General features: G+C 43.1%; 1 protein-coding gene across 2 annotated transcripts; it reads left to right on the forward strand.

Moving 5' to 3' along the window:
* The first annotated feature begins 1,278 nt into the window (after positions 1 to 1,278).
* RPS4Y1 (ribosomal protein S4 Y-linked 1) lies at positions 1,279 to 26,677 on the forward strand. Of its 2 annotated transcripts, XM_054473494.2 has the most exons (8): positions 2,610 to 2,660; positions 2,896 to 3,201; positions 3,735 to 3,812; positions 5,632 to 5,812; positions 7,208 to 7,305; positions 14,052 to 14,223; positions 24,832 to 24,989; positions 26,514 to 26,677. In XM_054473494.2, the coding sequence occupies exons 2-8, from the start codon at positions 3,199 to 3,201 to the stop codon at positions 26,613 to 26,615; spliced, it is 792 nt and encodes a 263-aa protein (XP_054329469.1). In that variant the 5' UTR covers positions 2,610 to 2,660; positions 2,896 to 3,198; the 3' UTR covers positions 26,616 to 26,677. The 2 variants fall into 2 exon arrangements, with proteins under 2 accessions (XP_063517022.1, XP_054329469.1); XM_063660952.1 differs by having other exon boundaries at positions 1,279 to 3,201; positions 24,832 to 26,677.
* The last annotated feature ends 467 nt before the right edge of the window (positions 26,678 to 27,144 follow it).

Raw genomic sequence — 27,144 nt, forward strand, 5'->3', positions numbered from 1 at the left:
AAGAGAAAAGTCAAGCTGGGAACTGTGCCAGGCAAACCTAAGATGAGAATAAGACAGTTACAAAGCTAAAATAAAAGCTACATAGGGCCGGGTGCAGTGGCTCATGCCTGTAATCCCAGCACTTTCGGAGGCTGAGATGGGTGGATCATGAGGTCAGGAGATCGAGACCATCCTGGCTAACACGGTGAAACCCCGTCTCTACTAAAAACACAAAAAATAAAAATAAAAAAAATTAGCCCGGCATGGTGGTGGGCGCCTGTAGTAACAGCAACTTGGGAGGCGGAGGCAGGAGAATGGCGTGAACCTGGGAGGCGGAGCTTGCAGTGAGCCGAGATCGTGCCACTGCACTCCAGCCTGGGTGCCAGAGAAAGACTCTGTCTCAAAAAAAAAAAAAAAAAAAAGCTACATAGATTCCTCACAATTGCCCCAAAAGAGAAATTCATTGTGGACCTCAAGGTCTTTTTTTTTTTGAGACGTAGTCTGGCCCTGTTACCCAGGCTGGAGTGCAGTGTCGTGATTTCGGCTCACTGCAACCTCTGCCTCATACGTTCAAGCGATTCTCCTGCCTCAGCCTCCCAAGTAGCTGGGACTACAGGCATGTGCCACCATGCGTGACTACTTTTTTGTATTTTCAGTAGAGACAGGATTTCACTGTATTAGCCAGTATCGTCTTGATCTCCTGAGCTCGTGATCTGCCCACCTCTACTATGAGCTTTCATTTTTGTCACTGCATGAAGGCCTTGACTGCTGGCATCCTTATAATTTGATAAGGCCATGATTTCCCATGCTTCCCATTCCATCAATGTTAATGATAGGAACTGGAAGCTGGGTTGGTTTTTTGTTCTTAGCCAGTTAAGTAGGATAATGGGAGAAAAAGAAAAAATGGTTTACGTCTCCTGGAACATTTGCAAGTCTGCTCTGAGCTGCATCACACATAGCAATAAGGGACCACACCTGAAACAGATTAAAAAAAAAAAAGGTCCTTCCCCCCTCTGGGCAGGACAATTATTCCTATTCACTCCTTGGCATTCAGGTAACACCAGAGAGTGATCCTAGCCAATTGCCCTCAATTTCCAAGGAGCTACTGGGAAACAGCCACTGAAAGACAGAAAAAGAAAAGGAAAAAAAAAATTAGAAAAGACCTAGATACCTTAAACGAACTGAGCAGTGGTGATTTGGTGCCTCCACACGGAAACTCCTAGATTCACTGCCTACAGCCAGAAACCTGCAGTTGCCTCTGTGTTTAAGCGCTGCCCACCAAGGGTCTCAAATTGGAAAGAGCAGAGGTTCTACGCCCAGCCATGCACCTCAAGATCTTTACTCCAAAGCAGTTCTGTTTAATTTCACCCTGGCGACTTACACTGATAGCTCATCTTCACAGGTGCAAGACAGAAAGTCCTCCATCTGCACATCTGCAACAAATGCCTATCTCATTGTTTCCTCTGCTGCATTGTTTATGTAAAAATGCAGACTCAGTGAGCGAGACTATGAAAGTAACTGACTATTCCTCTACCCTTCCTGTTTTTTTTTTTTTTTTTTAGACAGAGTTTCCCAAGTGATTCTCCTGCCTTAGCCTCCTGAGTAGCTGGGATTACAGGCACGTGCCACCACGCCCGGCTAATTTTTGCATTTTTAGTAGAAACAGGGTTTCTGCATGTTGGTCAGGCTGGTCTTGAACTCCCAACCTCAGGTGATCCATCTGCCTCAGCTTCCCAAAGTGCTAAGATTACAGGTGTGAGCCACCGCACCCGGCCTCTATGCTTCCTGTTACAGTTAAATTGTGTATTTAGTGAAAGGCTGATCAGAGACCCAAAATAATGCAACCATTTGTCTCTTATGACATCAAACTCTACCTTCCCACTGCCCCAGCCCCCCACCAAGCCACACCAATGTCCTGCACCATGTACATGTTACATCTTGCCTTCCTAAAATGTATGAAACCAACCTGTGCACTGGCCACGAGAGAGAGAGAGAGAGAGAGAGAGAGAGAGAGAGAGAGAGAATGAATAACCAGAAAGGAACACAAGGAAACTTTTGGAGGTGATGGAGATGTTCATTACCTCGATTGTGATGGTGGTATCGTGGGTTTACACCTATGTCCAAACTCATCAAACTGTACACATTAAGGAAGTGCAGCTTCATTGGCTGGTTGTTTTTCTATGTTTACTTTATTTTATTTTATTTATTTTGAGACGGAGTCTCGCTCTGTTGCCCAGGCTGGAGTGCAGTGGCGCGATCTCGGCTCACTGCAAGCTCCGCGGTTCACGCCTTTCTCTTGCCTCAGCCTCCCGAGTAGCTGGGACTACAGACACCATGCCTGGGTAATTTTATTTTTATTTTTAGTAGAGACGAGGTTTCACCGTATTAGCCAGGATGGTCTCGATCTCATGACCTCGTGATCCGCCCACCTTGGCCTCCCAAAGTGCTGGGATTACAGGCGTGAGCCACCGTGCCCGACCTGGCTGGGTTTTTTTTGTATATCAATTCTGTCAGGCGGACGCGCATGAAAAATTCCACCTCAATGGAAGCTGTGACCACACACACGCGTGCGCGGTACAACTTACATAGCCGACTTCACTCTCTTAAAAGTGAATTGTTTTGCAGGTTTTACAACATGCACACAGCTGTGCAGCCATCATGACGAGCTAATCCAAAGCAAGGTATTCGACTTAAAATTCAAATGCCATAAAACTTATCCTTTCGATGTTTACAATACAGACGATTTTAGTACGTTCCCAAACCTATGAAATTGACCCCAATCCTGAACAAGAAATGATTTGTCTCTGAAACAAATCATGATTTTGCAATCACAGCATGTCACAGTCACAAGGAATCATATAGGTTATTTCTTACGATTGGCATTTTTTTTAAGGCTCCTAAATCGTGCTCTTTCAGGACTTTTGCTAAATATTTTGAAGGTCGGCGAAAGATAAGTTTAAGAGTATAAACTGCGTCCTCCCAGCTCAGTCGAGCTGACGGAGGGTAGGAACAACAAAAAGGCCTGCGGCATAACTGATAGCTGTAAATCAGTATCAGAAACTGAAAATGCTAAGAAATTCAATTCCACGGTGTGAACTCTACAGCTGAAGAATAAGAAACCGGAACTGAAATTCTCACTCAACTGACTTCCTGCGGTTTACGACCACAGTTTGGTTGCACCGGAAAAGAACAGGTTCTCTTCCGTCGCAGAGTTTCGCCATGGTAAGACCGATACTTCCTAACTCCTACTATATCTGCCTCCATCATTTGAAAAAGGGCCATTCCGCCTTGGCGATGTTTCACTCTTCGGTCGCCCCTACTTGGTGGGTGGGAATGCTGCTGGTGCTGCTTCAGGAAACCCGATTTGGAGAGCGGAGGTCTGAGAAGTGAGCGTCTCGTTGTGCTCAGCCCGGGGGCCGTCACATGAGTCCATCCTTGACGCAGCCCGGCAGTGGCTTTTTACTCGGATTAGCTTATTTTCACATGTTGAAGCAGTCTCATATTCGCTTGGAGAGCACTGTGGACGCTCTCTTGACGGATGCTAGGGAGACCCGCGAAGTTTTCAAAGATCTGTGCTTTGCGTGGTCTCTTCTGGGGTCTGGCAGGAAGTAATATTTGTTCAAAACGGGGCGTGAGTATGGGCTGGGCGATCTCTTCTCTTTGGATCAGGTATTACACGTTAGCAGTTCCTACAGCTGAATTAGGACGTTTCACTGTCAGCGGAGACTAATTTCTGAGTTTGGTGTCCTTTTCAGGCCCGGGGCCCGAAGAAGCACTTGAAGCGTGTTGCAGCGCCGAAGCATTGGATGCTTGACAAACTAACGGGTGTATTTGTGAGTATAACTTCATTTTTTTTTTTTTTCAGTCAAGAGTACATGCTAAATACCTGTGGCTTGGTATTTCTTGGGGGCAGTGTTTGCTTGGTTGTTATGTGGGATTTTCGTTGGTAGACTTCCCGCACCCTGAAATTGTCCTTGCACTTTTCTGTGCGACAGAGGGCCAGGATGTCACGCCCTGATGGTTTCCTTTGCTGTTTTAGCTCCCCACTTTAGAGGGCACTTCCTGAGCCCAGAGGTGAGTGGGTTAATGAATGTGTCCAATTCCACATAAGAAAGGAGTTCAATGACAGCCCGCTGAGTCCCCATTAATAATCAAATGCGTTTAATTTAAAGTTACCCTTTGTTTTAGAGGGTGGAGTAGCTGCTTCTTACGTTGAGCCCGAGTTACTGGTTTAATGGTAAAGGCTACAGGAGCCCATGAAACAAGGGCAAGAAGTTGTGTGAGAAACTCTGGAGACTCTTGAACCGAACCTTGAAGACCTGGCAGGATGAGGGCAGTATACTCAGAGGCACGGGAGGCAAGCATCTCACAAGGAGACTAGGCAATTTCCACATTGATGGTGTGGTCACACTGGGAGAGAGTGGTTGAAGCTGTAAAGTCTTGGTCTTCTGAGACAGAGAGGAGCCAGTGTGAAGAAGACAGAATCGAGGCGCTTAAAATGCCAAGGGTTTTTTTGAGCAGGAATAAATGTGGTAAGAGACTATATCTAGCCCTGAGGGTCTCCATTTAGGGGGCACTTAGTAACTGACTGATTTGGCCTCTTCTTGGTACAGTTTGAACTCTGAACACTGAGTAGTAGAAACTTGTCTTGTCCTGATATTTTCAGAGAGAACATAGGCGGTGTGTTGGCTGGGGACCTGGATTTGCAACCTGTCCCTGTCAGTTTCTGCTTCCAAGTGCTACCTCTGCTACTGCCCCCTACTATCTGACCTCCCTGGATGGGCTGTTGTTTTCTCTATTGTTAAGTGGGTGAGAAAGGCACTCTTTTTAAGAAGACTTGCTGGGAACTTGGTCCCTTAGTCTTGTGGGCTCCTCTCCTTTTCCCTGTGGCACTGATGAAAGTGTGTGGTTAATGATTGTGAATCTGTTTTAAGAGGGACAAAGCTAAAGAGGGATCTGTAGAAGCAGCTTGAAGAACAGTCTCCATTAGAAGGGATTCTTGTGTGATCCAAGCTTAAAAGGTAATTGGGGAGTGGTGTTCAAGACAGACCTTGAGACTTTTATAGGTACCGGTAGCAGATATCCAAAGGACAGTATAACACCGAAACTGTGAGAGTATAGGTTACAGGATTTGTTGCAGTGTGAATTTGATGACACTTAAGCTGGCAAGCAGCCAAGAGAGGAAGAACGCACATTGGGTGTTACGGGGTGGTCCAGCAACATCGGCAGGGCTTATGTGGAACTATGAAGCCTGGAATGGTGAGAGAGTAGTAGAATATGTCTTTATAGGGTTTGGGGTAAAGCGTAAGCTACCCTCGAGATACATGGGATGTACTGTTGTGTTCAAGGGAGGTTTGAGGAAGCGGTATGAGTGGCAGTGGTGCTTGGGGCAGGGCAAAATGGGGAGATTGTTGTGAGGCTGGATTTGGGGAAGGGAGGGGCACAAAATGGGATTTCTATGGTTGGGGATATGACCTTCCTAACAAGACAGACCTTTAAACTGATGAAATAATTGCCCCTTTGTATTCCTCTTTCCTGCAACAAGTTAAGTTCAGCTGAACTTATGCAGAACTAAGGTATGTCATCTGCTTAATCTGATTACATAAGGAGTGGATCTTCATAGATCAGGTTACCTGCCCTTGTCTTCTACAGGCACCTCGTCCATCGACAGGTCCCCACAAGCTGAGGGAATGTCTTCCCCTGATCGTCTTCCTCAGGAATAGACTCAAGTATGCGTTGACTGGAGATGAGGTAAAGAAGATATGTATGCAACGTTTCATCAAAATTGATGGCAAGGTTCGAGTGGACATCACATACCCTGCTGGATTCATGGGTAAGGAAAGAGTTCTTTGTTTTGAAGAAGGAACGGGTTGAGAGAAGGACAAGGTGTAGGGCTCTCATGTTGCCAGTGATAAAACCGGACACTGAACTTCTGATTTCTGCAGAAGTTACTGCTGGTCCTTTCAGAAGGAGAATGAGGGATAGGGAGAGGAGTGGCAAGGCTCAAGTGAAAAGCTGGAAAGGGGTTGGTAATGTAAATGGGATGAGGCCAGCAGTGGCTGCATGCTGGTGGGTTATCAAAGTTAGGCTCCTACCTTCCGGTCGGAGACTGGGAGACAGAGGAGCTGTCCTTAGGTGTTGGGGGGAACAAACAGTAAATTCTTTTGGCAGGCTTGAGTTTTCTCAGCCAGGCACTTTGACGGGGACTGGGCTCATCTTGAGCTTTTAGAAGCTTTGTTAATGTTGAGGACTTCATAGGTCAAGGTTGAAGCTTAGCCAAGAAGAGGGCTCAGAGGAAACTGGCTAACGATTGGTCAAGGAGAGAATCTTTGTCAGTGAACAGGGTTTTGGCTCTGCCTTCCCACTTTGTTGCTGACTTAACTATTCTGGATCTCCAAGGATGTATTTGCAGCTTGGTGTAGGGGGAAGAGTGGAGGAGGGGCAGAAGGGTCACATACCTCTAGGGAAAAGGTGTACTGAGAGGGGAGGTAGGGAAAGGTAAGGAATTCTGACCTAGTGCTTTATTCACCCTTTTTATGGTGAAAGGCTCAATACAGCTTTTTAGCCTAGCATTGTCCAGAAAGCAGGAGGATGATTACTTTATCAGGTGTGGATGCTACCAAGTGGTTGGGGTTCCAGGCCAGACATTCCTACAGACATTCCTAGGATCCAGCCACTGAGATAGAAAAGACAGACCTTCCTTTTCTTACTTTCCTTCCTTCCTCTTTTTTTTTTTTTTTTTTTGCATTTTGCTTGCTTTCTCAAAACCCCAAATGCCGAGTGAGGCAGGACTCCTGATAAGTGAAGTCATGGAGGGCGTAAAGGGGGCCAGGACATTGACTGGGCAGCCTGCTGAACCTTGGGCCTTGCTTGCTTAAATGTGAGGTCTGCTTGTTCATTTGGTTTCCTGGTATGTGTGGGTGTGCTCATGTGTGTTTTCTCCTCAGGATCCTGAGTGCATTAACCCAGAACACAGTCTCAGGCAGCCATTGCACAAGGGCATAGGAAGCAGTAGAGCAGCCATAAATGTATTCACTTTCTTTTGTTGGACGACATGTATTGGGACAGGAGCCAGGGATTGGTTGGTTTCATTCAAGCACCCCCATCAAACGCTGCGGACTCCTAGGCTGCTAAAATGTTCTCAGGTTCAACCTGGCATAGAGTGTTCCTGCTGTGCATGCTAAAGAAACTTTGTGTTAACGACGTTCCTTATACCCTTTTGTGTCAGATGTCATCAGCATTGATAAGACAGGTGAACATTTCCGCCTGGTCTATGACACCAAGGGCCGTTTTGCTGTTCAGCGCATCACAGTGGAAGAGGCAAAGGTACGTTGCATAAGTCAAGTGAGCTTTGTAATTTCCAGACAGGTCTGTTACTAAGGTTGTCAGAGGGTATTTAAGCCAGATTCTGGAAATATTTCCTATCTCTACTTGTTCGTCTGGTTGTTTAATCCAGGCATGTAGGTGCACACTGATAGAAAATAATGGATTTTCCACACGAGACTGTTTTAGAAACAGGATACGAGTAAGCAGTTCTCTGAAGGACAAGATGTTTCTGTACAGGAAAGATCTGTGATATTGGAACTAGGAAGGCCTGGGTAGAAATCCAGACGTCTTGTCATTCATTAATTATGTAACTGCAGGCAACAGTACATAGAACCTTTTTTGAGTCTTTGTTTTCTTTGTAAATGGTGATAGTGTGCTTTCCTGCCAAGTTTCTGTGACTATGTTAGTAGTAATGTTGCCCTGCACTTACTAGACATAGAAGATGATTGACTTCCTGATGTCTGCCTCAGCCCTTAAAACTCCATCTTCCTTCCGCAGATTTAATGGCCGAAGTTTCAAGGAAACTTTCAATGGAGTTACTTTCAGTATAGACAGCACCTTCCATTTTTCTGTGTAGGGAAGACCTCTTTGGAAACCAGGATCACCCCTCAGTCATCCATTCCTCTTTTCCCTGGATTTAGGGTCGTGGGGTGACTTTGTTTTTTACATAACCCAATCACTGTTACAGTGACCAGATGCCATCTGAATATGAGATGCATTCTGTAAGTGAATCACAACATGTTTCATTGGATGCTGTTTCCACTTAGTTTAACTGGCTTGTCTTTTTCTCTGTTATTTCTTTGGGGGGAACACATTAGGGTCCCTATAGGAATTGACAAGTATTTTCATGTCTGGATAGTTAATTAATCGGAATCGGTTGTTTGGTTGTTTCTGACTTATTTGGTCATGTCCCTTGATGCAGGGTCCATTCTGTTTTTGTGGATTGCTCCCACAAGAGGTGCTTTGTTTTAGATGGTAGGAACTAGGCCTTGAATCATGCAGCGTGTTCAGTCGCGCAGGGTGTTGGGTTCTCTTGTACCTAAAAGGTAGAAAGCACAGGGGAAATCTTAAATCTGATGACTGGTTTCTGCTTTTACAGAATTTGTATCTCAAGAGACAATGCAGATTGGTAGTCCCTGTGAATTTTTAAGTGGGGGGAGATGGAGTGGGACAAGGAGATACTGGAGTGTTGTTAATACCTAGTACTGGCCCTACCAGATTGGCCAGCCAGGGTGTGAAAAGCTTGTATCCAGGAGAGTATCACATAGTAGTGAGAAGTGCCAAATGGTTACCCTGGGTGAGGGTACGGGCCTTATCCTTGTGTAACAGGTGAGAGACTTGGGGAAGTTTTGATTGAGCTTATTTGTTTGCTGGTTGTTTCTTTGGGCAGCTGGAAGGGAGCATTCCCTGTCACAAACCCCACCCAGTTTAGCTTGGCTTGAGCCAAGGACACAGTGAGTTCAGAGTGGAGAATCACAGGCTCCTGAGATGTCAGTTATGTCACGGACACACCAGAGAGCCTTTTCGTATTTTATTAGTCCACCAGGTAGCATAGGTTAGTGGAGAGACAGAACATCCAAACAGCCCTCCACCATTGAAAATAAGACTAGAAAAGTGGTATTTTGTGGGTCTTGGGAAAACAGTCTGATGGATTTCAAACATAATTTTTCCCCTTAACAACTTGGTATTAGTTGTTGAAGACCAAGGAAATGGAAGTCACTGGATTTAAGAATGGGAGATTAGGTCTGTTTTTGTGGGTGATTGCCATTACAGTGGATGGGAGGAAAAGAAAGACTTTGGGCGAGCCTATCATGAGCCTGCACACGAGTAATGGGAACTAAGGCAGTGCCTGTTCCCATTGTGAGTTGGGGTAGAGAGCACAAGTATCACCTGGAAGATGGCAAAGAAGACAGGGGTTTAGAATATACATCCCCTGCTGTTGTACGGAGGAAGCACATGTGGAACAGGGTGATTGAATATTTGGTGGCAGGATAAAGAGATGGTAGCTGCAGATCTTGGTGAAATACATGGATGCTTGAGAGAGTTGTGGATGGAAGGACAGTACCTTAATTCTTTGGGTTCAGCTTGCCTTGCAACTTGCAAGTAGATGATAAGACAGAAAGAAGTAAGCGCTGACTGAAATAGAGGACTGAAACACTGCTCAAAGGAGTTACAGTAGATGCTGTCTGAATAGTTGGCACAGAAACCTCATTGATATTGGGCAGCTTGTGTTCAGTGATAGGTGTGCATGGGGAGAGGGAGATTTCATATTGCAGAAGGTTTATGAACAGGATGTAGGTGGTGCAGGTTCTGTTTCCTGAAAAGTAGAAAACAGTGGTTAAAGAAATCAGAAAGAGGAAATCAGAGAGTAACCAACCAAACAGAGACTTGGGTTTATGGATCCATTCTTGAACGTTGAGAAGACTGAATCTCATAAAGGTGACAGTTATTCTCAAAGTAGAAGATACGGGACAGTGGCTAGAAAGAGGCAGAAAGAGGGAGTTTCTTTTAAGATAGTGGGTGATGTTTGCCATTTGTTTTAGAGAATTGGAGACTGGTGCAAAAGGAGATGATCAAGACCATGAGTGGGGAGACTAGTGCCTTTTTGGTGAGCAAGGAAGAAGACAGGTGGAGGGAATAGGCAGTTGAAGTTTAAGTTTCAGAAAAGGTGGAACCTGGGCAGTTAGATTTATTTCTGAGGGAGGCCAGCTGGGAAAGATTTCATATTAGTTTGTGTAGGTGTTGTACAAAGGGCAGTGGAAACTTGAAGTGAAGAGTCAATCGGTGGTTTGAGAGGGACAGTGTAGAATGCTTTCAGTGGATCCTCACATTTGATATTCATTTTGGAGAATGACAGGAGGCCTCACCTTGCAGTCAAGATTGTATGGAAAGGGTGTCAGCGGGGCAGGCATGTTGTAGTAGGTGGTGATGTGATTACAAATTATGACTGGTCAAGACTGCTGAGCAGACAGATGGCAGAGTTGAGGTTTTCTTGTGGTAGAGTGCTATTCAACAGTTAAGAATAAACTTTTTCTCTGTAGTTCTTCTATTAAACAAAATAAATTTGAAAAAATTCAGTAACTTTTTGGATACAGGTGTTTTTTGGGTTACATGAATGAATTATCCAGTGGTGAGTTCTGAGATTATAGTGCACCCATCACCTTAGTAGTGTACACTGAACCTAATGTGTAGTTATTTTTATCCCTGGCCCCCTCCCAACCTCCCTCATCTGAGTCTCTGGCCCCCTCCCAACCTCTCTCGTCTGAGTCTCTGAAGCCCGTTATATCACTCTGTATGCCTTTGCATACTCATAGCCTAGTTCCCACTTATATGTGAGAACATAGGGGTTTTGGTTTTCTACTCCTGTGTTATTTCACTTTGAATAATGGCTTCCAGGTCCATCCATGTTGTTGCAAAAGGCATTATTTTGTTCCTTTCAATGGCTGTTTTTCTCCAAACTTCTGTCTCTGAGAGTGCTCAGAAACTGACACATTCTGGAGGCTACCCTGTCTAAGCATTTTGCTTAGATATGTGTGGCTTACATATACCTAGGCTCAGCTACCTTTTATTTCCCTGGCTCCCAACCCTCTCCTTTTCTCTCAAACATTTCCTTTTGTCTCAGACATTTTATTATAAGCAGTTGGTTTGGGGTCGTCTAGCTCATACTGTTTTGTTTTCATCCATTGTATGCTTGCCTTCATGGCTTTGAGCCTGCCTACTTGCAGGACTCAATCCGAACTCTGATTCCTCTACCACATAGAGGCTGAGCCCCATCCTAGGAACTAAGGATTGAACTCAGAGCAGTCTCCTGTTTGCTGTCATTGTTGTGCCTTTCTCACTTGCCAGTGGTGACCCAGAGGGCCCTACAGTCTTTGGGAGTCCTGGGGCTGGAGGACAGAAGGTGATGGGGTGTCAAATCTTTAAAATCTGAAGACAGTCTTTTCAGCTGTGGGACAAAGGAAAAATAATTGGTTTTCTGCGGATGTTGAGGCTACCCCTGTGGTAAGAGGTTTAGCTCAACTGGAAGTTCCCCTCATGATACGGCCAGCCTTACCCTTAGTGAACCTCTAGTTTCCTGGCAGCATGGGCCTCTACTAAGCGAGAAGACCCAAGATCTAAATCCTGAGCTGTTTTGGCCACATGAAGGTGCATAGGTAATAAAGTCGTTTGAGGTGGATATGAGGAAAGCCTGCTAAGGTTGGCTTTTGCAGGAGCACTCCCGCTAATAAAAGTGTTCAAAAGTTTTTAGCCTGCCTTAGTCCTGGTCTTGAAGCACGGTAAACCTGGTCAGTCAGCTCTGTATAGAGGTTAGACACAGAACTGTACCTGTTAATGTGCTAGCATGGTTACAGGCATTTCACTCACTTGTAGATGGTTGCTAAGTTTAATCTGTATTTCACAGTCATCTGTGGATGCTTATAGGACTGACATGCATCGTGAAGCTTGGGTTAACAGTTCCAGAGGGAACCATCTCACAGGATGGAGGGAGGCCACTTGGAACTGCAGGCACCTTTAAAAAGAGAGGCCATGTCTTTTTTTCAGAGGGTGTTTCACATGTGCAGTTAAAGGCAAAGGACCTTTGGGCCCAAGCCTTCAAGTTTGATGCTGTGATGTAGCAGTGAACAGCATGGTGCTGTTGCTATCCATACAGAAACTGTTGGTTAGTGGAAGGATCTGTGGAGGACATAGGAGAAGAAAATGTTTTTACTTGTTTTGTTTTTGCTGTCTCTCTCCTGTCAGCAGTACCTGCTAACTATTGTGACTCCCTTGGCACTGTTCTCAGCTTAGCTGAGACAGTACACTGGACAGGATGTACGTGAAAAGTGGAGGACAGCAGGTAGGTTTTGAGGTGTGAATAGGCCTTCTGTGAGTTCACAGTCATAGAAATTGCCTGGACCTGTCTTACCTGGGAGATTTGGAGCTAATGAGCCAAGGTGGAAAAGGGACAGGATTAGCTTTCACTGGAAACGTTTTAGAATCACCCCAGTAGGTTCAGGATGTCACATACAAAAAATCTGGAGGAGAGTTGGGTGACTGGAATGCATTCCGCAGGCCGTGATGCAAAGACTTGCTTCATGAAGTTGGAGGGTCAGAGGTAGAGAGGGCCAGATTTTATTCTGAACACGGAGCAGTGATTGTAATAGGGATATCAGTAATAGTGACCTCAGTAACTGTGTGTAGAGCCATTTCAGAACTAGAGCTTGCATTTCAGAGTTCTTTCTCTGGTTATCAGGGACAGAGGGTTTCTTAAATCTAGCGTGGAGTAGAGCTGGAGAGATTGAAAATACCCATTAGTAGCCCTAGGTTGGTTAAAGTAACACTGCATTAGTAAGTGGTCACTGGATTGGTACTGATGATTGGATAGTACATTTTAAAGGTAAAGTGCAAGTTGCTCTTCTAAATGAGGATGGAAGAGTGAAGTTGACAGATTGTGTTTAAGGCTGGCTCCACTGGTTGCAGAATGTATAGTGAGTGGTGTAATCTTCCTTATGGTTTGGTCCCAGGACTTTCAGAGGTATAAGGGGAAAATGTGTTTTCTCTGTCTGCTTACTTAGCACTTCTAGCCTTACTTACCCTAGACTCAAACAAACCTGGATTCTTAGACCACTGCTTTGGTGCTTATGGACTGTAGCTTGGTAGTTTTCCACTTTGGAGTAGAGGGCAAAGAGAAGAATGGGTTTTGATAGTCATATTTGAAGCTCTTGAAAATTGCTTCTGGAACAAAATGGGGCTTGGATAACTCTTGGGCTGATACATGTACTTGGGATGAGACATTTTGAAGTGCTCCTGCTGGTAGATGTCATGAGCAACACCAGAGTGGTAAGTGTTAAACGAGGAAATAAAGCAAGTAGATAATGGGTTGTGCCATTTAAAAATGAGATGAGGAAGAGCAGCATTGTGTACAGAAAGCATGTAGCTGGCCGAGAGCTGTTTTTACCTAACCTGGTCATAAAATCCTCATGATTTTTTTTTTTTTTTTTTTTTTTTTTTTTTTTATGAGACAGAGTTTCTCTCTTGTTGCCCAGGCTGGAGTGCAGTGGTGCAATCTTGGCTCACTGCAACCTGCACCTCCTGGGTTCAAGCGACTTTCCTGCCTCAGCCTCCCGAGTAGCTGGGATTACAGGCATGTGCCACCACCCTGGCTAATTTTGTATTTTTAGTAGAGATGGGGTTTCTCCATGTTGGTCAGGCTGGTCTTGAACTCCCGACCTCAGGTGATCTACCTGCCTCGGCCTCCCAAAGTGTTGAGATTATAGGCATGAGCCACCGCGCCCGGCAAAAGCCACATGTTCTTAGCAGTTCTTAGTAGTGGTAGAGTTAAGTTTGTCTCTGGGGCTCTTTGTTACCACCGCTCCAGAGTTGCCGGTTGAAGACTATCAATTGGAAATATGTCCCTGAGGAAAAAATGATATACCAGTTGATTGTGTTACCACTCATACACACAGGCAACAAGCTTTTAGCCTGTGATAAAGGACCAGAGGTTAGCTCAGCTGAGCACTCTTCCAGCAGCCACCAGAGGGTTCTGAAACAGATTCCCCCTTGGCAAGGTTTGCCAGTTGTCTAAATTACTAAATCAGTATGGGAGGTCATCAGATCTGTGACTGGTTAATGTAGTTTTTCCCAGGAGCACTCCTTCTCTGACCAAGGAAATGCTGGAAATTGATGGGATAAGTAATGTCTGGGTGACTGCTTTAGGCTGGCTTTGTGTTTACATATTGAATTGGTTTTCCTTGCTGTGTTTATAGTACAAGTTGTGCAAAGTGAGGAAGATTACTGTGGGAATGAAGGGAATCCCTCACCTGGTGACTCATGATGCTCGAACCATCCGCTACCCAGATCCTCTCATCAAGGTGAACGATACTGTGCAGATTGATTTAGGGACTGGCAAGATAATTAACTTTATCAAATTTGATACAGGTAAGTTTTTTTTCCCCTTGTGTTGTCTGCCACCTTCCTCTTTGTCTTTTCTTTTTCTGTCTTTCTATTTTACTCTGTTTTGTCTGTTCACCCATCATGATTGGAGAGAACTAAAATACATTTGGTTTTCCCTAAGAGACAGCATATTGCATCATGGTCTCTTGGGTTTGCAGTGGGTTCTTGATGTTGAGTAGAGATGTGATGTCCCTTTGGGGTATCTCCAATAGCCCAGCCTCATTCAAGAATGTAAACCATAGCTATGTAAACTCTGTGTCCATTCTGTTTGTCACGAGAGGGGAACTTTGTTTTAAATGCGATAAACTTTAGCTGCGTTCCTTGAGGTGAAGGGCTGAAGTAGTCCAGATAACCTTAAGCTTGTGATGAGGACAAGATGTGTCTACATCTGTGTTTCTCCTCCCTACACCTCAGGCTCTGACTCCTGACAGGTTTACACCCAAGTGCTTGCTAATACCTGATCAGCTTAAGGAAGTAAAATATTTTGCCTGACTTGTTTTAAGAGAAATTTCTAGAAATGCAGAAACACTGAAAGAATAGATCAGGGACAACAAACAGTGGCAACTCCTTTTGTGCCATTCTTCAGTGACTTTTGTTCTGTTGCTTTTTGTTGATTTTGTTCTGTTGCTTATCTGCCCTCCCTGTTTACCTGCTTATGGCACCCCCACAGTCCTCAGTTGGACCCTGATTTAAGACCTAGCCAAAGTCCTCAGTTGCCTTGGTGTTTGAGCCCCGGCTGGCTGTCTTGAGTTCAGTACTCCACAGGCTAGTGTTGTCTGATTGTTGTTTGACCACTATGACCTTGTACCTGTGCTACCTGCACTTCTGTTATTTACTGTTGACCTGAAAATTTTAGCCAAGAATGTTTGTTCTTGGCTGTGAAAGTTGAGAGGACTTTCCGTTAGGGGAAAACATTGAGAGAGGGGATATTAAACAGGATGTGTCATGCTTGTGATACCTAAACCTGTTGTTTGATTTCAGTGTGACCACAGAGATAACCAGACATCATGCACCTCCTAGTAACAGCAGGAAGTAATAGCAGGAATACTTACATTCAGGAAGTATTCTTGTCAAAGAATCAAGACAAACTTGAGTAAAGGTTCAAAGAAAAGCATGTATATATTGGAATACACTTAAGAAACATTTGCAGAGTTACTTGGATTTTTGAGTGGCTTGCCAGAATATTTCAGGTTCAAATGATTGGGTACTGGCCATTTCTTTCTAAGTGATCCAGCGCAGGACTGCATGGGTAAAGATGAATCAAAGCTGGCCAGGAGTTTAAAAATGTTACGAAGCTGGAGAGTGGGTAGGTAGGAGCATCTTATGCTTGTCTCTCAAACTTTTGCATACCTTTGAGAATAACTTTTTTTTTTATTTTTTGAGACAGAGTCTCACTCTGTCGCCCAGGCTGGAGTGCAGTGGTGCGATCTCGGCTCACTGCAAGCTCCACCTCCCAGGTTCACGCCATTTTCCTGCCTCAGCCTCCTGGGTAGCTGGGACTACAGGTGCCTGCCACCATGCCCGGCTAATTTTTTGTATTTTTAGTAGAGATGAGGTTTCACCATGTTAGCCAGGATGGTCTCAATCTCCTGACCTCGTGATCTGCCTGCCTCGTCCCCCCAAAGTGCTGAGATTATAGGCATTGAGCCACCGTGCCCGGCCGAGAATAATTTTTAAAATGAATGTGGACTTCTTATCTCCAATTAAATGATATGTTGTTTCTCATTTGTTTATTAAATCAAATTCCCAGTTAAAATTCAACAGATTTTTTTTTTCTCCCCCACCTTTTTTGTTGGGGGGGAGGGGGTTTGTTTTGTTTTGCTTTGAGACAGTCTTGCTCCGTTGACCAGGCTGGTGTGCAATGGTGCAGTGTCGGCTCGCTGCAACCTCTGCCTCCTGGGTTCAAGTGATTCTCCTGCCTCAGCCTCCCAAGTAGAGACAGGGTTTCACCATGTTGGTCAGGCTGGTTTCAAACTTCTGACCTCAGGTGATTTACCTGCCTTGGCCTCCCACAGTGCTGGGATTGCAGGTGTGAGCCACTGCCCCGGACCTAACTTTATTTGAAATATGTATCCCTTTGTCTTATACAAACATGTTTGGTATTAAATTTTTTGCTTATTTGCTTATTACTTGTTTATTAGTTTACTTAGTTTACTCCTGGGAGTTTACATAAAATAATCTCAGAATGACAAAGCCAATATTCCTAGTAACAAGAAACCCACTGAGTGCGGGCAAAGGTTTCTTTGTAGTTCTTGGTTTGTTTGGTTTTAAATGCTTAAATAATTTTTAACTGTGGTTTTGAAAAAAAAAAAAAAAGATGCGTCAGAAATTTACCGCCTTAAACATTTTTAAGTGTAAGTTCATTGGTGGTGGTAACTGTATTCACATTCTTATGTGGCAGATCTCCAGAACTCTTTCATCTTGTTAAACTGAAACTATGTGCTTTAACCAACTCTACCACTTTCTTCTTTCTACAGCCTCTGACAACCACCATGCCACTCTGCTTCTGTGAATTTGACTCTTTTGGGTGGTGTCTTAATAAGTGGAAATGATAGTGTTTGTCCTTTTCGACTAGTTAACTTTGCTTGGCATAATGTCCTTAGGGTTCATCCATGTTGTGGCATGTGAAAGTATTTCTTTCCTCTTTTTTTGAGACAGAGTTTCACCCAGGCTGGAGTGCAATGACTCTATCTCCGCTCACTGCAACCTCCATCTCCTGCTTTCGAGTGATTCTCCTACCTCAGCCTCCTGAGTAGCTGAGATTTCTGGCACCCATCACCACACCCGGCTAATTTTTGTATTTTTAGTAGAGATGGGGTTTTGCCACTCTGGCCAGGCTGGAGTCAAAACTCTTGACCTCAGGTGATCCACCCGCTTTGGCCTCCCAAAGTGCTGGGATTACAGGCGTGAGCCACCGCACTTGGCCAGTATTTCCTTCCTCTTTCTAAGGCAGAATAATACTCAGTTGTGTGTGTATACCACATTTTGTTTATCCATTCCTCTGTGGATGGACATTTGGGTTGTCTCCACCTCTTGGCAATTGTCAGTAATGCTGCTGGGGACACAGCTGTGCAGACAACTCTCCCAGATCCTGCTGGATGTTTTTGTATACATACTCAGAAGTGGCCTTGCTGGATGATATGTGACAGTTTTGAAATTTTTGAGAAACCATTGTGCTGTTTTTTATAGCGGCCTTGCCATTTTACATTCTTACCAACAGTGTAGAAGAATTTCAGTTTGTTCACATTCCTTCCCACACTTTGCTATTGTTTGCTTTTTATATATATATTTTTTTCTTGTGGCTATCCTGGTAGGTATGAGGTCATATCTCATTATTATTTTTTTAAATTTGGAGTTCTGTGATGAGTAGAGATGTTGAGCATCTTTTTGAGTGTTTGTATATCTTTGGAGAAAGGTCTTATTCATGTCCTTTGTCCAGTATTTAGTTAGGTTGTTTCTGGTATTGTGGAGTTATAGGACATCTTTAGATAGTATGAGATGTAAGATTTGTGGATGTTTTTTCCCATTCCATAGGTTGCCTTTTCACCCTTACTGATTGTTTCTTTTGGTTGGCAGGCATTTTAAAATTTGTCAGGTTTTGCTTTTGGTGTCATGTCCAGGAAATTATATCTCTTATGTCATGAAGCTTGTGGTCTCTGTGTTTGTACTTTGGAGCTTTACAATTCAAGGCCTTACATTTAATCTGTTCAGAGCTGGTTTTTGTATATGGTGTAATGTAAGGTATTCTCCATGTTGTTTCTTTACATAGGGACCTAGTTTTACCAGCACCACTTGTTGAAGTGACTGTCTTTTCTCCATTAAGAGGTCCAGGCACCCTTGTTGAAGATCATTTGGCCATATATGCTTGGGTTTATTTCTGGGCTCTATTTTCTTCCTTTGGTCTGTTTGCCCATCTTTTATGCCAGTATCACACTGTTGGATTACTGTCATTTTGTATTTTGTTTTCAAATTAGGAGGTGTGTTATCCAAGTGAGTCAACCACACTCAACTTCGGTTTTGTCAGTTTTTGTTAATCTGTTTTAAAAAATCAACCCTTAGCTTTTTTTCTTTCTTCTTACTGTTTTTTTCTTTTATGTCTGCTCCAGTCTTTATTTAATTTCCTTCCTTCTGCCAACCTTGGGTTTATTCTGTTCTTTTTCTAGTTCCTTGTAATGTAGTTAAGCTATTCATTTGAGGTCTTTCTTCTTTTGTAACATAAGCATTTTTGAGCTGCTCTGTCTTGTGTGACAACTTTTGACTTACAGTCTATTTTGTCTGACCCAAGTTTGGTCAGCCGTGCTCTCTTTTGCTTACTATTTGCCTGGAACATCAACTTCAGCACTTCACTTTCAGCCTGTGTGTGTCCTTAAATCTGAAACTGGTCTTTTGTTAACAGCATATAGTTGTAACTTGATTGGTTGGTTGGCTGGTTTTATTCATTTAGCTAGTGTATGTCCTTAGATTGGGATGAGGAGTTAATCTCTTTTACAGGCAAAATAGTTACTGTTAAGTAAGGCATTAGTTAGTATAGCTCTGTTGTTAATTGTTTTCAATATGTTCTGTAGCTATTTTATACCTATTTTTTCTCCCTTATTACCTGCCTTTTTGTGTTTAGCTGCTCTTTACTTTTTGTAATGACAAAAAATAAAAGAATGCTTTAAATCCTTTCTGATTTTATTTTGTGTGTCTTCCATGGTTATTTTCTTTGTATTTAACAAGGGGATTGCATAAATTATCTTAAAGTGAAAACAGTCTGTTTTCAACTGTTACCTTCAGTTGTATCTCCATATCCCCTCAGACCAATTTTGTTATTGATGGCACACATGAATGTTTTTCTGTTGTGTATCCTTTTACCATTGGTTTATGGTTGTTGATATGCTTTTGTGTTTTAAGTTCTATACCAGACTTAAAAGTGATTTATACACCCTTGTGATCTAGGATTTTCTCTTTGTCTGTATATTTACCTTTATCAGAAAGCTTTATATTTTCTTTCTTTTTTTTTTTTAGAGAAGTCGTCTCGCGGTGTTGCCCAGGCTGGAGTACAGTGGTGCCATCTCAGCTCACTGCAACCTCCGCCTCCTTGGTTCTAGCAATTTTCCTGCCTCAGCCTCCCAAGTGGCTGGGACTACAGGCACATGCTGCCACACCTGGCTAATTTTTTTGTATTTTAATAGAGACGGGGTTTCACCGTGTTGCCCAGGCTGGTCTCGAACTCCTGAGCTCAGGCAGTCCACTTGCCTCAGCCTCTCAAAATGCTAGAATTATAGGCATAAGCCACCACGTCCAGCCAAACTTTGTATTTTCATATGGTTTTGTGTCTGACATCCTTTTGTTTCATCCTGAAGGGCTTTTCTTCAGCATTTCTCGTAGGGCAAGCCTAGTGGCTTTTGCTTACCTCGGAAGGTCTTATTTTTTTCTTTCATTTTGAAAGTTATGGTATTCTTGTGAGGACTAAACCCTGATTATTATCTTGCCTGAACCCCTATCTAAGGGATCTGGAGAATTATGCTCTACAGATGAGCATGACTCATCATCAGATGGGTTTTATTTAACCCTATATTTCATGACTTACTTTCCAGTCTGACTCTGGGATAAGATTACGAGACAATGAAGAAAATAATATATTTTACCCCAAAACATGTTTCTTTGCCATATTTTGAAATGGTCCTGCAAAGCTGTTCTTTGTGGGAGTGGAGGAAAAATCTGCATCTGTAAAGAATCTCTATTAAAATAGATAAATCTTTTTCTTCCAGACCCTCCCAATCCTAAAGAGATAAACTAAAATCTGAATAAGAAACATTGGTCATTTGTTGTCTCTAAGGGCAACCACTTTAAGACTTCAGAAGAACTTCAGTCTCCATCATCTTTTATCTTAACCTGAGCATTCCCTTTCCCTTCTTACCAATCCCAGGCAAACTCAACCGCCAACCAGAAAATGTTTAAATTCACCAATAGACTGGACCTGATAACCCCCCAACCCTGCCCTTTCTTGACGAAACCAGTGTATTTTTTAAATGTATTTGATTGATGCCTCATGCCTCTCTAAAATGTATAAAACCAAGCTATGCCCTGACCACCTTGGTTACATGTTCTCAGGGCCTCCTCCTGAGGGTTGTGTCATGGGCCATGGTCACTCATATTTGGCTCTTTTATAGTTAGACTCTTTTCGTTGTCACTTGGTTGACAGTTTGTTCCTTTAAGGACTTTGAATATGTCATCCCACTGTCTTCTGGATTGCAGAGTTATAGCTTATCTAGCACGAGCTCCCTTGTAAATGATGAGTCACTTTTTACTTGCTGCTTCCAAGATTCTTTCTTTGTGACTCTTGACAGTTTGATTATATTGTCTCTTGATGCTTTGGGCTTATCCTAGTTGGAGTTCAGCTTCTTGAATTTGTATGTCCATCTTCTTTCTCACAATTGAGGAGTTTGGGCCGTGACTCTTTTCTAGTAGGCTTTTTGCCCCTCCTTGTCTTTCCCCCAAATCCCGTTCTCATTTTCTCTGTTTCTGTCTTTTTTCCTTCTAGGACTCTTGTAGTTTGTGTATTGTTCCTCTTGATGGTGTCTCCCACTCCCTCTCTTAGGCTCACCTTTATTTTATTTTATTTTCCTTTTTGCACCTCTGACTTGTTAATTTCAGTGGCCTGTCTTCAAGTTTGCAGATTCTTTCTGGATCTGTGATTTTTAAATTCAGTTCAATTGTTTTCAGTTCTAGAGTTTGATCCTTTTTTGTGGGTTTCTTTTACATTGTTGATAATTTTCTTTGTATCTGTTTCCTTAGTTTGATGTGCATCTTTAAGATGGTTAGTTTGAATTCTTTGTCTGGTAACTCATACCATCATTTCTTTAGGCTCATTTTTCTAAAGAAAAACAGCCACCTCTTCCAGTCTTCACCAAGTATCTTCATACAGGGAGTATGACCTTCACCAGTCAACCAGGCTAGAGGTTTTGGGGATCTCAACTCAGGGCTTACGTGTGTACTTTCTTGGCTGTGCTTCTCTGAAGCTCCTAACCTCTTGCTTTGCCTGATGCCTGTCTGTGGTACTGTGGCCTCTCTGCTGTTGTAACAACTGTCCCCGTATACCCTGCTCCACCCCCATGCCAGTATGTCTTTTTTTTTTTTTGAGATGGAGTTTCATTCTTGTTACCTAGGCTGGACTGCAGTGGTGCCATCTCTGCTCACTGCAACCTCTGCCTTTTGGGTTGAAGCGGTTCTCCTGCCTCAGCCTCCAAGTAGCTGGGATTACAGGCATGTGCCACCATGCCCGGCTAATTTTATACTTTTAGTAGAGACGGGATTTCTCCATGTTGGTCAGGCTGGTCTTGAACTCCCAACCTCAGGTGATCTGCCCACCTCAGCCTCCCAAAGTGCTGGGATTACAGGCTTGAGCCACAGTGCCTGGCAATTTTTGTAATTTGTAGTAGAGACAGGGTTTCTCATCACGTTAGCCAGGCTAGTGTCGAACTCCTGACCTCAGGTGATCTGCCTGCCATGGCCTCCCAAAATGCTAGGATTACAACAGGCATGAGCCACCGTGCCTGGCATTTTTTTTTTTTTTTTTTTTCAAGACAAGAGTCTTGCTCTGTCACCCAGGCTGGAGTGCAGTAGGATGATTTTGGCTCACTGCAACCCCTGCCTCTGAGGTTCAAGCATTCTCCTGCTTCAGCCTCCCAAGTAGCTGGGATTACAGGTGTGTGCCACCATACCTAGCTGCAATCCACTGCAGCAGAAAATTTTGTTTTCACATACTGCTTTGTCCATAACCTTCCTCTCACTTCAGTTTTTGGGACTTGGATTTAACTTGTATTAGAGCTTTTCACAGTAGATGCACTCGTCCAGTCTTCTCCATTTTTCATCCTTTTGTCTTTCCATGGTGCATCATGAGCAGTTCTTTTCAGCACCTTCTGTTTTTCTGATTCTGTCTTCAACCAACTGTAGACATGTTTCATTAAACCCATTCCTTTCCATTCTTAATTTTGGTAACCACATTTTTCATTTGTTTGATTTTCAAATCCACTAGGTTACTCTGCAAAGGTGGGCTTCTTGTTGATTTACGTTAGTTTTTTTACGTTTTGTTTTTGCTTTTATCCTTGTATACCCTTTCAAGGCAGTTCCAAGTTCTGTATTTGGTTTGTGCTATGTTGAGGGTGGTGTTCTTTATCATGGTGTCTTAGTTCCTTCCATGCTAGACACTACCTGTAAAGTACTGTTAGTAAGAATACTATGCGATCAAGATCATTCTGCCTTCCTTTTATCTGGCCTCTAGGCTGTCTTAGCAGCGTGAGATCACCTTGATCAAGACTTGAGATTCCCTTGCTGGCTGTCCAGACAGGGTGAATTCCAGATTTTAAGTTATTGGGAAGACAGGATTGTTTTGGGCTCAGGTGTTTGTGAGGGTTTTGCCTTTGGGGTCCAGCTAATTATGGGAAGCGTCTGCTGTTTTCACCTGGAGACTGAACCCGGGGCTTTGATTTCTATTCCATTGTCCCTGTGAGACCATCAGAAAGAAAGGAGCATCTCACAACAAAAGTCAACGTTAGTTTGCACTCAGTCTGTTTTCCTGGGAGTTGTCTGATGACATAAAGAATAGAGCTGACACATTCAAGAATTATAAAATAGTGATTCATGTGAAGGGTCTCAGCTTTCAACCACCATTTACTAATGTGCCCTAGTAGGTACCATTCTAAATGTCAGGGGCTTTTTACTGGAACTTAACACACTTTGAAAGAATCAATGTTTTCATCAATTTGTAGCCTTTCTTCCCTTTTAGAAGCAGTGACAAACAAGTGAAGTGAAGTAACTATTATTAACAGTTTGAATTTTACCATAATTACTTAGCTCTGTTTTTTTCCCCTATGCATACTAAGTCCATAGTGCTCCCACATAAGGGCTCTGGAGAATGAACTAAAAAAAAACTTTGTGCACCTTTTAATTGACATAAGCATTGCAAGGCATTTCTGCTACTCTTGCCTAAATACTGATTTTTCTCTTAAAGGAGGCTCTGCAATTCAGTCTTGAGCAAAATAATAAGTTTTAATTGACATTTCATCTTACCCCTTTTTTGGGATTATCTTCTGCTTACCAGCTAGCTCAAGCCCTGCATTTTGTTCCTGAGCAGGTGCTTTTATCCAAATGTTCCTTAACTCTACACTAAAGCATAGTATAAAAAAGTTCTTTGTAACTGAGGTTGTTAGGTACTGCGCATTTACTGTTTTCTCATTAGTTGCCACAAGGACCCTAAAGGACTGGCCAAGTACACTGACCTAAGAAACAAAATCTTGGGCCTTTTATGTGATTTTGTTATCTTTCAGATAGGGGTCTGTGGGTACTTTTTTGTGACTTTAGTGGGTAACCATACCATCTTACACAAAATTACTTTCAAATCATTTCTTTAACTCTCCAGTACACTTGCTAATGTTGAGGCAAAACCTTTGGTCCTTTTAATTCCTGTGGCTTCTGACCATGTCAGAACACATATATGCAGCTGGCCGTGGGTTTCTGTTAAAAATCTGCGTGTTGGATCAACCAATGTGTTTGTGGTAGAGAGTGTCAGACTGCAGAAATCTGTTTGATCATTGTCAGACTGAGCAATTTTTACCTTAGAGATAATTGTAATTTTATTGCATCCTAGAGCCTGATCTTTAAGATGCTCAGATTGAGTTGGGTTCTTCTGTTTCCCATCAGTTTTTGAGAGATCAATAAGTGTAATATGTTTGTGCCCTTGATTCACAGGTTATAATTTCAAATTTATCTTGGAGTTTTTTAGGCTAGGTTACTAGTTTGTGTTTTGTTTTGTTAGTATTAAGACAGGGCTTTATTCTCTGGCTTTGGTGGTGTGTCTTCTTTAAAAAAAAAAGAGGATGTGTCCTTTTTTCTTTTTTTTTTTTTTTTTTAAATGTGTCTTCACATAAAAAAGAGGACTCGTGGCTGAGTCTTTATTAGCAGTGGTTTAAGGGAAAGTTTTTCTTAAAACATGCTTATTCTGTGATAGGTAAAACTTCCTTGACAAGGTAGCCTGTGTCCTAGATAGTATACTTATACTAGATGGTTATGTCCCGCAAAAATAATTCTAGATATCTGAAACAAATGTATTCCTCCCAGAGCCCCCTGAGAGCCCTCGGAACATTGGAAGATTCCCCATCGAAAGACTGGATTAGCTAGCCGTCCAGTTAAAGGCCTTTCTTTATTGTCTAGTGTCTTTCTCACAGCCTGAATTTCTCCAGTTCTCCCTCCCTCTCAGTCATCCTCCTTATCTCTCTACCCATCCACCATACCCAGTGCTGTTCCTTGCCATCTTTGTCAACCCTAAAATGATTATTTATTCAACCTTTGAAGAATTATTGTTGGACAAACAATGCAGGGAAAGCTTATGATTTGAAAAATCCTTAGGGCCTGCCTTTAAATGCTGACTGCAATCAAATTCGCAAATAGCATTCATTTACAGTGACAAGAGTTCTTGAAATTACACTTTTGGGATGATGCTCCATTCTTTTTTTCCTGGTGAGCCCGTGGGTGTTAATTGGTTTTAAAGGCAGCAGGCCCCTGTCTGGTTTTAAAATGACTCCTCTCCTGTTTATTTTCCTTTCCCTTTAGGCAATTTGTGTATGGTGATTGGTGGAGCCAACCTCGGTCGTGTTGGGGTGATCACCAACAGGGAAAGACATCCTGGTTCTTTTGATGTGGTGCATGTGAAGGATGCCAGTGGCAACAGCTTTGCCACGAGGCTTTCCAACATTTTTGTCATTGGCAATGTAAGACTTACACTCTCTTTACTTCTTTCTAAGAAGACTCATCCTAAAAAGCATAAAGACCTGCATCCACTACTGGTGTTTGTCTGTTTGTTCTTCTTGCTGTGTTAAGGTTCACAGAGTGCAGCAAGCTCTCTATTTAGAGCCTCTGAGAAGAAACAAGATTAGATCTAGAGCCTTGCACCTGCCTCTTCAGGTGGTCTGTGTGAGATGCCAGCAGTGTCATGCAGTAAATTAAGTTAAACTCAGCCTTGCAACTTTTGCAGGGCTACACCACTGGTATGGGCTGGATTAAGGTCACTGGCTCCAATCCTGGTAGTGCTATGCCCCCTTACTTTTGTAAGTGAGACTGCTAAACCCCTCTGAGACTCCATCTTATAGTTCATTAGTGAACATGTAGTTGATGGAGATTGATGCAAGTGAGGCTATGAGTGAGTTGCTAATTTGAGAATAAGGGCATTTACAAGACATGTAACACTTGTTAGTTTCCTTTACTTGTTCAAGATGATCTTGCTCTGGGATCTTTTGAGACCTTTTCAGTGAAGGACCACCTCTGAAATCATGCAGTATCCTTACATGGGAGTCAGTTGCCCCAAGACTTAAGGAAAGGGCAAGGGACATAACTGAAAAGCCTTTTTTTTTTTTTTTTTTTTGAGACGGAGTCTCACTGTGTTGCCCAGGCTAGAGTGCAGTGGCGCGATCTCAGCTCACTGCAAGCTCCGCCTCCTGGGTTCACGCCATTCTCCTGCCTCAGCCTCCCAAGTAGCTGGGACTGCACGCGCCCGCCACCACACCTGGCTAATTTCTTTTTGTATTTTTAGTAGAGACGGGGTTTCACTGTGTTAGCCAGGATGGTCTCGATCTCCTGACCTGGTGATCCACCCACCTTGGCCTCCCAAAGTGCAGGGATTACAGGTGTGAGCCAGTTGAAAAGCTTTCATCAAGGTATTCAGCCCCGGGAGCAACATCTTTCACTTGTACCCTGGCAGTCCTTAGGATATTTGAGAGAAGAGGTACAGAGGCGAAGCCTGCTGTTTTTTTGGCTGTGCCATTCAGAAGCTGTCTAGTTGGGCCATTCCTCTTCTCAGTATTGAATTATGAAACCTCAGTTTATACCTTTGAAAGCAGGGTATCAGGGAAGTGAGTAAATGCATGTAAAAGTTCTGTAAAGCTGATGATAGGGTGCTGACAGTTCACGGCTTCAAAATATGAGAACCTGAAGTTAGTGGCCTTGCCTTTAAAGATGCTTATGAAAAACTTTTTGGCTGGTTGCTTCACATAAAATAGGAGCAGGAAGACCTTTATTTAGCAGCTCAGCAATGAGGAGTGGGAGGGACTGTGAGAGGTAGATAACCTCTCAGGAGACATGTATAAGGAAGTGTTTATTTTGTTTTAAATTTTGTTGGGTGGTGGTCTATTAGCTGGCTATTAATGTAAAGGAAGGTATGAGGCGTGTGTGTTTTGGTGGGATGTTGTTTTTCTCTCCTCCCTTTCTTTCTATACTTATTTTTATCTCCTCTATTGCAGGGCAATAAACCTTGGATTTCCCTGCCCAGGGGAAAGGGCATTCGACTTACTATTGCTGAAGAGAGAGACAAGAGGCTGGCCACCAAACAGAGCAGTGGCTAAATTGCAGTAGCAGCATATCTTTTTTTCTTTGCACAAATAAACAGTGAATTCTTGTTTCCTAATGTGTTTTTTCCCCCTTGTGGATAATAGTAGGGTTTGAATTTGCTCATGATTTTGACACTGTCTTAAGATCTCTAGGAATACCACCTGTACTTCCTCTGACTCCCCAGTAAATAAACCTTTGCTTCCCTCATGCATGTTACCCACACCATCTCTGTGGGCAGAGTGATGGAGTAGCATTACAAAATGAAGTTCAAAAAGCGTATGACATTTCAGAAAAGACAGTCTTAGTTTCCTTGCTTGTTCACATTATTGGCAGAAATTAAATCCTGTGGCTGTAGAACTGAGGTCCCTTTTTCCTTGCTGACTGGCAATCTGAGATCTTTTCTCAGCTTCTGGAGGCCATGTGCATTCTTTGCCTAAATGTCCCATTTCTCCATCTTGTTCAAAGCCAACAGTGGCAGGTCAGGTCCTTCACATACAGAGTCTTTGGTCTTTCTTTGACCCAGTCAGGAATGGTTCTCCACTT

Source organism: Pongo pygmaeus, chromosome Y (genome assembly GCF_028885625.2).
Source record: "Pongo pygmaeus isolate AG05252 chromosome Y, NHGRI_mPonPyg2-v2.0_pri, whole genome shotgun sequence".
NCBI classification, from domain to species: Eukaryota; Metazoa; Chordata; class Mammalia; order Primates; family Hominidae; genus Pongo; species Pongo pygmaeus.

Excerpts from the sequence above, each read along its gene's own strand:
- RPS4Y1 (XM_063660952.1), top strand. Across the intron at positions 7,306-14,051 it reads TCACAGTGGAAGAGGCAAAG|TACAAGTTGTGCAAAGTGAG; the intron begins GTACGTTGCATA and ends CTGTGTTTATAG. Across the intron at positions 14,224-24,831 it reads CTTTATCAAATTTGATACAG|GCAATTTGTGTATGGTGATT; the intron begins GTAAGTTTTTTT and ends CTTTCCCTTTAG.